The following is a 14461-nucleotide window of genomic DNA, read 5'->3' on the forward strand; positions in this document are numbered from 1 at the left end:
TCACATCAATCAAATCTCTCACTAATTTTCATAAAACTTATCTCCAAATCCACTCATTTTATCCTCTAAATCCACTCAAAAAACCATATATATCCATTCATTTAAATCCACACAAATCCATCTTCACACTCTTCCTCAAATCCATTTACACAAAAGAACACACCCTTAATGTCCATCCCAAATATCTCTCACCGAACCAAGATCTTTTCATATTATACTTTGAGCTTAATTTTTTTTAAAGTTTTTTTATTTCACTTTTATATTTACTAGACATGTCAAAAACAGATTAGAATATGTGAGCCAACCCGACTCACCATGGGTTCGAGCCAAGTCGGGTTGATAAGTTAAATTTTTTTCCAATTATGGTGCCAAAAACAGATTGGACTTACTTAACCTACAGGTTATACGGGTTTGAGTAGGGATTAGGCTAACTTAACCCGCAACCTATTTATTTTTCATCTTTGACCTAGAAAAAAAAAATCTGATTTCATTATATTTATCTATTTTTTGATATTTTTGGAATTATGCAAGTTTCAATATGAAAAAAGGACAAAATTGTTTCTATCTTATAAATTTGAATAAAAAATATTTTTTATTTTTATATTAGTTAATGAGTCAACTCACTTAATCCACTGACATATAATTAATTGAACCGGATTATAAAATATCTAGTCACCAGAAATTGAACCGAGTTTGACTCATTTAACACCTCTAATATCTTAACAGGTGACTAACTTTGGCCTCTCCAACCCCATCGTCGTATTCACCGCTTTCTATGATTATTCTTCCAAGAGCATAAACAACAACAGGAGCTAATATTACTTGAGATTAAAAAGGTATAGTTTTGTACCAGCTATTCACGTTGAAGGTAAAGGTTGTACACAATGGTGTCAGAGCTTTGTTGAGAGTGAACAAGCACAGCAAAGTTTGTTTGTTATTTGATCATAACACGTAAAAGATCCAAATAGGAAAATGTTCTTTGTAAACTTACTTTTTTTCTTAACCTTTCCAATTTCCACCGCATTTTCTTATTTTTTCATTACAATATTCGTGAGAGGTTCGTGCACACAGTATGTTGTGTTTTTTTATAATTGTAATATTATAGCATCTTTATTACTTTAAGCAACACACATAACTTTTTATCCAAACAATTTTAAGAAGTTTTTTTTAGTATAGTTTCCATAAATTCTATAATCTAACTCAAAAGCATTTTATATACAAAGTTAAACAAGTAGACCTACAAAATGGAAATCAACCTAGCATGTTTTCAATTGTATCTTACATAAAATAAGAGAAAAAAATCTCTATCATCCTACATCCCGGGTGGGAGACAGTCATGGTTCATCCGAATTTGGGCATTTTAACCAGCTAGACATGTCTGCTCATCTTTTTTATCGATTGGTGAGTTGTGTACGTGGGAACATTCGTCACTACTTGGATAAAGACAAAGTAAACCTTATTCGTATACTAAACAAATAATAGTGAGAGACGAAAGTAACTTCGTTGTTAACGGAAATATTCAGGAAACAGCAGGCAAAAAACTTAGTTTTCCTTCTTAAATTTAATTGCAGCTACAAAACTATAACGTAATTACATAAAACAAAGTACGAGGAGAAGAAATCGTGAGATAAAGGGAAAATTAAAAATAACAAAAGATAAATACTCAGCTGATAGTCTTCGAAGTTCAGAATAATGGCAGGTTGTGATTGGCGTTTTGATCTTAATGCAATCACTCTGGGGTTTTGTTATGCAAGAGGAACCTTGGTGTTCCTCTTGATAATCCCTCTTGAAAAGGCTCTTTCACAACCATTTTCTTTTCATTACAACTTCAGAAACGGTGCGGACGTAGAACAGCTAAACCTGGAAGGAAATGTTTCTGTCTCAAATTCTGGCATCAACCTCGCAGTGGACCCAAACCATGGTGGAACTGGGAGTGTTGGGCGAGTCACAATTCCCCACCTTGTTAAACTATGGGACAAGACCTCGAAAGAAGAAGAAAGCTTCGTTACCCACTTTTCCTTTATGATCATCCCAAAAAAGAGTTCTCGTGGAGACGGTTTTGCTTTCTTTATAGCAAGCCCTAACCTCCCAAATGTGAAGGCAACGGATGAAATAAAGCGTGGAGGCCTTGGCATTGGTGTGGTGAATGGCACAGTTCCTCTCTCAAACGATTATCAATATGTGGCAGTGGAGTTTGACACTTTCTCAAACGATTGGGACCCTCAGGGCACACATGTGGGTGTGAATGTAAACTCTATGCGATCTGACGTAGTTGAGTATTGGAGAACAGATACTACTTCAAAAGGCCCTTATAAGTGTACCATTAAGTACAACTCCAAGGATCATTATCTGAACATTTCTTTCACTGGATTCAAGCCCAATGGAAATCGAGTATCACAGCACCTTCTTTACCCAATTGATTTGAGAAACTACTTGGAAGAGAGGGTTGTTGTAGGTATATCAGCTGCAACAGGAGATGGATTTGATCACCACACCTTGCTGGGATGGTCATTTAGTAAAAAAACAAGTAATAATGATAAGAAAGACAAGTTGGACAGGAGAATGTTGTTGGAGGGAATAGGAGTTGGTTTAGGTGGGGCTGTGAGTTTCTTTGTGTTGCTCCTCGTTGTACTGTGGAAGAGGGGCAAGAGACAAAAGGAAGAAGTCACTTCAGAAACCTCTTCTGATTTGAAAATGGATTATGAGTTCAAAATGAGTACTGGACCAAAGGAGATCAGATACGAGGTATTGGTATCTGCGACAAACAACTTTAAAGAGAGACACAAGCTGAGGCATTGTGTTTACAAAGGTTATTTCAAAGACATAAAGTCTTACGGTGCAATCCAGAGGATATCAGCAGGTTCATCACATGGTGTGGAGGAATATGCAGCGGAAGCAAGGATCATTAGCCAATTGAGGCACAGGAATTTGATGAAACTCGTGGGTTGGTGCCACAAGAAGAATGATCTCTTTCTGATATATGATTACATGCCAAACGGCAGCTTGTATTCTCATCTTTTTGGTGGAGAGAGTATCTTGTCGTGGCATGTGAGGTACAACATAGCTCTTGGCTTGGCCTCAGCATTGTATTACCTACAAGAAGAGTGGGGAAAATGTGTGCTTCATAGGGACATCAAATCAAGCAACATATTGTTGGACTGCAATTTCAATGCTAAGCTTGGGAATTTTGGCCTGGCAAGGCTGGTGGATCGTAAGAAAGTGTCAAAGACAACAGTTATGGCTGGAACAACGGGTTACCTTGACCCTGAATATGTTATCTCAGGCAAGGCTAGAAAGGAATCTGACATGTTCAGTTTTGGGGTTGTTTTGTTGGAGGTAGCAAGTGGAAGAAAAGCCATTGAGCAAGAAGAGAAAGAGGGTCAAGTGTCACTAGTTGAGTGGGTGTGGAAGCTATATGGACTTAGAAATGTCCTTGCAGCAGCAGATCCAAAGCTGAATGGTGAATTTGATGTGCAGCAAATGGAATGCTTGGTTGTTGTTGGTCTTTGGTGTGCAAATTCAGATAGCAGGAGAAGGCCCTCTATAAGGCAAGTGATTAAGGTGCTTAACTTTGAAGCTCCTTTTCCTGTCCTTCATCACCAACAACAACAGATGAGTTGTTTTTCACATTATGATCTTCCTTAAAGGCTACTAGTTAGGTACTTAGAGATGAACCGAACATAGTCCTCATGTTTTTTCTTATCCCGTTTTGACCTGGCAGATTTTAATTCATTTGTAAATGGCATTATGTAACATTCTAATAATTCAATTTACGTTATACAATTATACAACTTATTTAAACTCATTTATGATTTCGCTTAAAATGTATTTATATATATATATATATATATATATATATATATATATATATATATATATATATATATATATATATATATATATATATATATATATATATATATATATATATATATAATATATATATATATATATATATATATATATATATATATATATATATATATATATATATATATATATATATATATATATATATATCTGATGAATAATTGTTTGTAACCGAAAGTCGTTAACTATTTAGATACAAATTTATAAAATTAAAAATTATTCGTAATTAAAATAGTTATTATTATAAATAAATAAATAAAATTAGTCAGTAATTAATTAGAGACCAATTTAGTAACTAAGTCATTTTGGTAGGCAAAATCTAGATAGCTAATCTTTAGTGATGGTAATCAATTTTCTTTAGTAGCTAAAATCATGGTAGCTAATTTTAAAAATCAATTTAGTGACCAATTATAATTTTTTATTCATAATAATGACTATTTTAGTAGCTAATAATTTTTTTACTTTTTAAATTGGTATCTAAATTAGTCAAACTAACAACTTTTTGTCACTAAAATTGGTTACTTATGAGATATTTTCTTATAGTATAAGTATGTTTTTAATTTATGATTTAATATAAAATTGAAATTTCTTTTTATCATAAATCCATCTTTGTCGTCAAATTTAAAAAATAAATAGATATAATTTTTTTAACGCAGTTATGTTAAATTTTGCTTGAAATGTCAAGTTTCATGCTAATATTTAAGTTGTTTATACCTTTAATACATTTTTGTGTTAATATCTATTTGTTTATACCATTACCTTCCCACAAATCAAGCTTATTCATAGGAAAGTAATGCATAAATATCATACGAGTATCATATACGAGAATTCATTTTATCTTAACAAATTTTATATGACAATTCATTTTATATTAAAAAATATACGATGTTATTATAATTTTTTTAAATCATACCACAACCGAAAAACTATTAATAAATATTATCTAAATAAAATATATTAAATACATTATATGAATTAAAAATGATAAACTATACTTTTAAACGTTTTAATAAAATAAGTTATAAATTACTATATTAAATTTCGGCTGACACGTAATATTAATAAAATACTTAATATTTATAAATTAAATAGCAACTCACACGAAACAATAATATACATAATACTAAAATATCTTCATTTTATAAAATGATTTAATTTGATTTCTTTTTATGTGAGATTGCTCGTATATCTTCATTAAAATTAATATATCAAATTACTTTATTTAAAAAGTCTGAATATTATAATTTATTTTATTTTATAAATAGAGTGATGTGATGCATGAATTATAAAAAAATTTAATGTTAATACGAAAAGAACTTAATTTTAAAAAATTTAGAGAATTAAATTGAATCAAATAAAGATGAGAGATATAATTCAATTTTTCATAAAAATTAGAAGACTAAAATAAGATTTTAACCTAAAATAAAGTGCATGTCATGTATGAAACAATTAATATCAGCGAACTTGAATTGGTGAAGCATAGATCCAAAGTCAAAGACAAATTTAACGAACTAGATATATTCGTGTCAATCACGTCTTCGATACGAATACACATAATTTATCAGCGTAAAAAATCATAAATTTGTAGATTTATTTTTCAACTTACATAAAAAAAATATTTTCAATAAAAATAAAGTGGTGGCAAAATAGGCTAGGTTCAATGGGTCAATTCATCGGCTGTCCAAAAAAGTCAGGCTATGATAGAATTTTCAGCCAGCGAAACTGATCCAACCCATCACGTTAAACCGATGGCCAGCCAACCGGCTAAGCCAGGCCAACCTTCCTTAAAACTCGACCGTGAAGTAAAAAAACTAAAATCAAAACTAGCGGATTAACCTTCTTACAGGTTAGATTATGAGTTCCAACCGGTTTCTAATTGGCAAGCCAGTCATACTGGTTTTCTATGGGTCAATATCTGGTGGGGGCTTCTCCCTCCACCTCCAATAATTTATCCTGTACCCCCAAAATTCTTTTTAATTCCAATTTTATCCTTACAGTAAAAAGTAAATATTAAACCGTAAATTTTTTTTCTTTATACTTTCCAGCAGTCCACCTCCTGCACCTACCCTGATCAAATGCATGCTTTAGGATTGGAAGAAAGGACCACTAAAATATTGACTTTTGAGGTCCCAAAAGAGGGATAAGACCCAAAGAGAAAAGTTAACCCTTCAAGCTAAAAAGAAGAAAAAAAAACTATGATTATGGTTCTGTGTGTGAGTGACAGTGGGATTGGTGAGTATCCTAGGCACGCAGGCAAAGTCTTAGAACAAAGGAATCATTTTAAGACAAACAAAACCGAATAATTTAGCATGTTATTATGGCTCATTCACTAGCTCAGTGTCTTTTTGTAGTGTGATCAAACGTTCTTTTCTTTTGTTCGGGTAACATGTCAGAACTTTTTCTTCTTCCATATCTTAATTGTGATGGATCTTGCGAGAAAATTGGAGAGCTATTTGGTGTTTCATGAGAAAATATGAAACTAGAGAACAACATTGAGAATAAATTTCACTTCTTTCTTGATATGGCTTTTCCTTATGCCATTTTAACTACCCTTATCACCTTGATTTGTTTAACTTGGTGCTTCTGCTGATGATGCCAATAAGCCATAGCAATCCCTTTGTTTCCAGCTGAAACAAGGATAATAGTTCTTGACCCATTTAGCTGAAATTTTTCAACTATTTCCGTTGAAGAGAATGCTCATAGCCTCTCTGCAGATAATACCAGAAAAATTATGATATCACTTTTACATGAAAAATATGCATACTTTTGTTCTGTACATCTCAAACAAGTGCAACTTAAATACAGAGAGTCATAGTAAAATTGACAGAGAAGTAAAAACTGGTGTCACTTTAGACCCAACAGGGTTCGTGGTGTTTCATGCTATGTGAAGACCGCTGAAGATGTCATTGGCCTCAACGAGTTTTGGATCTTTGCATGCCAACCCGTTCACCAACACTGCCATAATATTCATCAAAAACCATGGTGAACATAAACTTTAAAGTAATATTATTACATGTAACTATCATAAAAGAAAATAATCATAAAAAAATAACTTTTGTATCTGCTATATATACCTTTCTCTTGTGGGTCTGCCACACAGAAATCTTGGAATGTACTGGTAGCAGCTGCTAGAATAACTGAAAGTGAAAGAGCCAAAACTGTCAGAAAAAATGAGGGAATAGCCATTTGAGAATAGCACAAAAGCACTATACTCGTCGAGCTCCACTTTGACGGCGAGAAGTGGTTGGTGCTGCTCCGGGTAACCGCGACGTGAAGAAAGGAGGGGGAGGCGAGCAGCGTTGCCACGACGTGAAGAAAGGAGGGGCAGAAGCTAACACCACTAAGAGTGATAAGTGGCGGTGAAGGAATTGCACCTATGGCTCAACCTCAGTTTCACAAAATTGAGAAACGGATCTCAAGATCCGTTTTAGCTTCTTTATTTTTTTAGTTTTTTCTTTAAACGGATTTTGCAAATCCGTTTCACAAAAACCAAAAACGGATTTCAATTTCCGTTTTGTTGTTTTTTTGTTTTTAATGAGTGTGTGTTTTCACTGAAACGGATGTTGAAATCCGCTTCAGAGAAGTGTGAAACGAATCTTAAAATTCGTTTCATTAAATTTTCAAAAATATTTAGTGAAACGGATGTCGAAATCCGTTTCACACTTCTCTGAAACGGATTTGGACATCCGTTTGGTAAAAAAAGCCATATAAAACAGAAACGGATGCTGAAATCTGTTTTAGAGAAGTATGAAACGGATCTCAAAATCTGTTTCATTAAAAAATTTAATGAAACGGATTTTGAAATCCGTTTCATACTTCTCTAAAACGGATTTCAACATCCGTTTCAGTGAAAAACCCAGAAAATGACTAAATCTGTTTCGCATTGTATTGAACATCAGTCATCATCACAAAATGAAATATAACTCCATACAACAGAGAAAGATTCCAAAAGACCATTAATAAAAAACGAATACTAATCTGGAACGTGCAAAGAACGAGGAAAGCTTTAAAAAATTTGAACCACGTGTGGATGACCTTGGAGAGTTTGGAGCACCTGAAGCAGGACCCAGTTTACACAGAATGAAACCAGGGACCACTACACTGCAAAAGAACTTTCAAATGAAAATGAAAGAGAGAAAGTTGGGACCACTGCTCTGAGAATAATAATGAGACCGGAGGAAGGAGAAGAAAGAACAGAGGAAGAAGAAAGAGAACGGAGGAATGAGAAATACATGAATTGGAGGTGCAGCACGCCGTAAATACCAATCAGCCGAAGTAAATTTAGTTTAATTATCTCAATCACCGAGACAGGTAAAAAATTAATTAGGGTCAATTATGTCATTTTTGGAGGTACTGAAGAATCTTTGGGGGTGCAGGGAGAAGCCCCCATATCTGGTTAGACTAAAATGGACCAGACTGACCTGTTTTGCCAGTAATATGTTTTATATATAACGTAACAAATTAACTATATAATAAAATAAGAAAAAATAAAATTATAAATAATTATAATAAAAGTATAACTAACAAAAATAATATATTTATAACATCGTAATAGTAATAGAATTTTAAAATGATAAGAATATTAAATTTATGAATAACAATTAAAATAATAATACAATTAAAAATATAGTATTAATAACAAATATTATTAATTAACAGAAAATTACATAAATAATAAAAATAATAATTAAATTAAAATAATAGTAATAATAATACCATAAAATCGCAAAAATAAACATAAAAAAATCATAATTTAATATTTAATTAAAATTAATTTATATAAAAATAATTTAGTCAATTTATATATATATATATATATATATATATATATATATACTTCTTTTTTAAAAAAAATTATCATAACAATCAAATGACTTTGATCTTTTTAATATTTTTTTAATTTAAACGATCTCAGCTTTTACTATTTATTTATTTCTTCCTTTTACGGTCTATTGAATTTACTTTCTAATCCTGCAATATTAGCGTCGAGAAGATGTGGTTAATTTGGTTTACTATTTTTATTTTGTATGCTATTCAAGTTGAGAATTGTCTTCGTTCATCGTTTAAATCAGTGTTATTGGGCACATGACCCAAACAAAAATAAGATAAAATTGCCTATCAAGCGTCTGACTTTCTATTCAAGTCTTCTGTTACAAAACATTCAAGAATCAAACCAAGTTGGCCTCACCACCACACCTTTCATTCATTCAATGTCAAAGAACACCAGACAGAGACCATTATAATAAAAAGATTTTTCGACAAAACTTTTCTGAGAAAGTCTTAACAATGTCTACATGTTACCCCTTAATTGGATCAATATTCTTTTTTAAAATAATTTATTATGATTTGAAAAGGAAAGAGAAAGATTTGATAAAGACTTAATCATCATTTTTGTTTATGCATCACCGTGTAAGATCAAATCATAATTGCGTAAACAGACAGAACGAGATTACTTTTTTGTGTTAAAAATAATAATAAATTTATCTGGACTTAAATACTAGAGTCTATGTTTATTTATAATATGAATATACTCGTAAACAATTTCAATCGTGAATCAACTGACATGACATTGTTACAGTAAACACAGTGTTGAATGTGAATTCTGAATATGCAACTAAATGTAATACTCATGCAAAATTTTGTCGGTATTATCTCCTGAAATATTCATTTAGGAAATATACCCGTAGTTTCAAAGAAGACTAAAAACAAGGAAACTATTCAAACTTAAAACGTGGTGATTAAACTAAGCATAAATCAGAGAACAAGACTGCTAAAGAAGAAACAAGACAAGCATATTTGACCATACCATTTCCATGGAGGCCAGAATGAATTCTCCAGCCATGGCAGCATCTCAGTACTGCAAGAACATTTATGTACGTGTTTCTTTTCATGTAACATTAACACTCTTGCTTTTTGTAATACACCATGCAGCTTCATTAGAGTTCAACTATCAGCAACTTGGTGACCATGGAGACTTCTTCAATACTTCGGGAGATGTTAAACCTCAAGAAGGAGTGCTCAAACTCACCAACAATGAAACATTCAGTTATGGTAGAGTCATATATCACAAACTATTGAATCTTTGGGACAAAAACTCAGGGAAAGTCACGGATTTCACTACCCGTTTCTCCTTTAGAATCAACGCCGCAAATCAAACCCTAGCAGATGGCATCGCCTTCTTTCTGGCACACCCAAACCTTCCAGAGTCCCAAAGAGATGGAGCTGGTTTTGGTCTTGCCAGCCGTGATCAACTGAGTACTCTAAACTACCCAAAGGACTTTCCTTTTGTAGCAGTGGAATTTGATACCTATGTTAATGGATGGGATCCTAATTATCCCCATGTGGGTATCGATGTTAATTTAATCGCCAGTTCTGACACTGCACAGTGGTTCACCGGCTTGGATGAGAGAGGATATGATGCTGATATTAGTTTCGATTCCAGTTCAAACAAATTGAGCGTCACCTTCAGTGGGTATAAAGATGGCGTCGTAGTTAAAGGGAACCTATCCTCTGTGGTCAATCTGAAAGATGTCTTACCTGAATGGGTTGAATTTGGGTTTTCTGCAGCAACAGGGATTTATTTCAACGAATATGCTCTTAGCTCGTGGTCCTTCAACTCTAGTTTAGACACGGAACCACAAAAGGGTGGAAGCAAAAGAAGGCTGGTCATAGGGCTGAGCCTTGGACTTGGTGCAGCTATTTTAATTGTTATTGTGGGGGTAACTTTTCTTGTGAGATGGATGCTGAGGACTACAGGTATGGAAGATACCTCACTTTTTGACCATGCCATGGACCATGATTTCGAAAAAGTCTCTCTACCCAAGAGGTTTTCCTATGAAGAACTAGCCACAGCAACTAATAACTTCGCAACAGAAAACAAAATAGGACAGGGAGGTTTTGGAGCCGTCTACATGGGATTTATGAGAGAGTTGAATACCTATGTTGCTATCAAGAAGGTATCTCGAGGATCTAGACAAGGGGTGAAAGAGTATATGTCTGAAGTAAAGATCTTTGGTCAACTGAGGCATAAGAATTTGGTTCAACTCTTTGGGTGGTGCCATCAGCATGAGGACCTGCTGCTGATTTATGAGTTCATGGAAAATGGAAGCTTGGATTCTTATCTGTTCAAGGGAAAAGGCCTGCTGACATGGAAGGTGAGATATAATATTGCGAGAGGGTTGGCATCAGCATTGTTATACCTGCATGAAGAGTGGGAAGAATGTGTGCTTCACAGAGACATAAAATCCAGCAATGTTATGTTGGATTCTAATTTTAACACAAAGCTTGGAGATTTTGGGTTAGCCAGACTAATGGATCATGGGACAGAATCTAAAACAACTGGTTTAGCAGGAACAATCGGGTATTTGCCTCCTGAAGCAACCACAAGAGGCAAGGCTAGTAGGGAATCTGATGTATTCAGTTTTGGAGTAGTGGCTTTGGAGATAGCATGTGGTAGAAAAGCAATTGAATCTAATATGAAGGAAGAAGAGATATATTTGGTGGATTGGGTTTGGAAACTCCATGGCATGGGTGATGTGCTTAAAGCTTCTGATCCAAGCTTATATGGACACTTTGATGAGAAGGAAATGGAGATTTTAGTGAAAGTTGGGCTTTGGTGCACTCACACAGATTACCTTCTGAGGCCTACCATGAGGCAAGCAGTTCAAGTGCTTAGTTTTGAAGTGGCAGTGCCTACACTGACGCCACGGGTGCCATTCTTTGCCAATAACACATCATTCAGCTCTATGGACTCTATCACTCCTGCTTTTGCAAATAACCAACCTCTCTCTTCACAGTCCGCCACAACTCTTGAACTCGGTTCTCCCGGAGCTGCACATTTGCATACTTACTAAGTTTCATATTTATTTCTATTGCCTTTTTTTCTGCATGTGTCACATTCTATCTTTAGCTTTTCAATATTTTCTCGTCAATTTGTTTTCTTCATACAATTTCAAGTTAAAAACTCGCTTTGCCAATTCGTAGTATCACAAAGGATGCTTGAAGTGTTGTTTTACACAGGGTTATTGATATCCAATAATGAAAAATATCGATGATCAAAACAATCTTTGTAAAGTTATAATGAAAAGGCTAAAATATTCCGTTGGTCTTCGTTTTTGTCGTAGAATCTCAATTTGTTCATCGTATTTTTATTAGTCTCAATTAGATCCTCATTTTTGTAAATTAGTATCAATTAGGTCCTTTCCGTTAGTAGAGAACTAACACAGTTAAGTATGTGTTACGTGTCAGCTCCTCGTTTGTTTGGATTTTTTTATTTATTTTTTTTGAATTTTTAATTTTTTTTTTAATTTTTTTTAATTTTTTTTAAAAAAATATTTATGTCATGTGTCACTTCTCACTTCTGTAGTGTGCCACGTGTCAATCTAATATGATAACACGTGTCAAATTAATGTATGAATCTCAATTTGGTTCTCATATTTGTTAAATTGATTTGATTTGAGTCCCAATTTTTTTTTTTAATTTTCAATTTCAGACACTCCAAATTTAGACCAAATTTTACTTTTATATAATGTTATGATTATTTTTATTAAAATTTATATTTATATTAAATATTTTAATAATATTAATTATATTTAATATTAAAATTTTAAATATATTTATTTTAATTTTTTATAAAATTGTTTTAAAATTTTACATTTGAAATTATAAAATTGTTATTTTTAAGCCAACTCTAAAATATTGTTGATATTGAATATTATACAAATATTTCGAATATAAATTTATTAATCTATATATTTATAATTTTAAAATAAAATTTAAATAAATTTTAATGTAAAATATAAATTTAAATAAATTAAATGTTGTTAAAAATATGTAATAGAAATATCACTTGTAATAAAAGTATCATCATTACATTTATAAAAAAAATTAAATTTGTTCTAAATTTGGAGCACATGAAATTAAAATTATTTTAAAAAAATTTGGGACTAAAATCAAATCAAATTAACAAATATAAAGATCAAATTAGATTCATACAATAACTTGACACGTGTCACCATATTAGATTGACACGTGACACACTACAAACGTGACACGTGGCATAAATATTTTTTAAAAAAAAATTTAAAAAATTTAAAAAAATTCAAAAAAATTCAAAAAAAATAAAATAAAAATTCAAAAAAACGAGAAGTTGACACGTGGCACCTACTTAACGGTGTTAGTTCTCTACTAACGGAAAGGACCTAATTGATACTAATTTACAAAAATGAGGACCTAATTGAGACTAATAAAAATACGAGGACCAAATTGAGATTTTGCTACAAAAACGAGGACCAACGGAGTATTTTAACCTAATGAAAACTATAACGGATTATGGTAGAAATATTACACTAAAAATTATGTAATACTGCCGCATATGATTTTAATACAAAAGTAACGATATTATGTTTAAAAATTCAATTAATAATAACATCATTTCAAAATACCATAAATTTAAAGTTCAAAACATAAAATAAAAACAAATCATAAAATAAATTGTATTAAGTTTCTAATAATCAAATTCTTTTTCAATCCCAACATAATTGTCTTTAATGTCATCATCCAAATGGGCATATTCCTCCTTCACTTCTCCTTCTTAGAAACCTCAAAGTTAAATAATCTTTTAAATTTGGAATCAAAGATATCATTCAATTCATTTTGAACCCTAATTTGAGTATTCTATTTACCCTTCCTTGCTTGTGTAGGAGTTGGAGTTGCACGTTGACCTTTCTTAGAAGCATGGGAAGATCTAATAAGAATACCACTACATGATAATTGCTTTCTTTTATTAGTTGCTTGTCTCCTTCTATGAACTATTAGTTCTCCAATACTTTTCATAAGTGGGATCATCATATAAAAATCAAACTCCTTACCCTCCCTTTTCATTGTCGTTATCTTCATCAACTTTTTTCACTAACCACTCATTACATTCATCGATACCATTCAATAGAATACAGTATATTTCATCCCTAATATTGTATCTTTGAGCAAGATGTTGATTATACTTTATATAAACCAAATCGCGTAACCTTTTGTGATTTAGCCTAGTCTTTTTCTTTGAATGAATCTGCATTATGAATAAGTAATATGTGAATTAATTTCTTTCTACACTTTACAAATAAGATAACAATGAAATGAGTCATGTCTTATTACTTGCTTAAAAACACTCTAATTTTGCTCACATCTCAATGAATTATATGTCAAACTTAAATTTTGGTTACTAGTTTTTGTAAGTTGGGATTGCATGTCCATAATTCTTCCACCATTGACCTACAAAAACAAAACAAAAAAATAATTTAGAATTAACCATTATATCTTACCGCAATTTAGAAAGTGTTTGAGTATCTCTTACTACAATGGTTAGATTCAACTCAGATATCTATATCATTTAAGTTTGTTTCTTACTTGATCAATACAAATCAATGTATAATAACAAATTGTTACCCATTTATATTCTTACACTTTATATAAGGTGTCTTTACCACAACAATTCTCTGGTTTTGTTTTAAAAAAAAAACGAGATAAACAACTGCAATTAAACGGCCATTAAAGCTTACTTTGATAGGTACAAACCTTATAACATGTTTTTTAGAGT

At 32.1% G+C, this 14461-nt stretch overlaps 2 protein-coding genes across 2 annotated transcripts; both read left to right on the top strand.

Moving 5' to 3' along the window:
• Positions 1-1692: 1692 nt before the first annotated feature.
• LOC114179134 (L-type lectin-domain containing receptor kinase IX.1-like) lies at positions 1693-3645 on the top strand. The gene has a single exon (XM_028065361.1). It carries the CDS (start codon positions 1693-1695, stop codon positions 3643-3645), a length of 1953 nt encoding a protein of 650 aa, XP_027921162.1.
• Positions 3646-9667: 6022 nt separating this feature from the next.
• LOC114179422 (L-type lectin-domain containing receptor kinase IX.1-like) lies at positions 9668-11885 on the top strand. Its single transcript, XM_028065763.1, has one exon. It carries the CDS (start codon positions 9684-9686, stop codon positions 11721-11723), a length of 2040 nt encoding a protein of 679 aa, XP_027921564.1. The 5' UTR covers positions 9668-9683; the 3' UTR covers positions 11724-11885.
• The last annotated feature ends 2576 nt before the right edge of the window (positions 11886-14461 follow it).

Source organism: Vigna unguiculata, chromosome 3 (assembly GCF_004118075.2).
Source record: "Vigna unguiculata cultivar IT97K-499-35 chromosome 3, ASM411807v1, whole genome shotgun sequence".
Taxonomy (NCBI): Eukaryota; Viridiplantae; Streptophyta; class Magnoliopsida; order Fabales; family Fabaceae; genus Vigna; species Vigna unguiculata.

Excerpts from the sequence above, each read along its gene's own strand:
- LOC114179422 (XM_028065763.1), top strand. The coding sequence starts at position 9,684 with ATGGAGGCCAGAATGAATTCTCCAGCCATGGCAGCATCTCAGTACTGC.
- LOC114179134 (XM_028065361.1), top strand. The coding sequence starts at position 1,693 with ATGGCAGGTTGTGATTGGCGTTTTGATCTTAATGCAATCACTCTGGGG.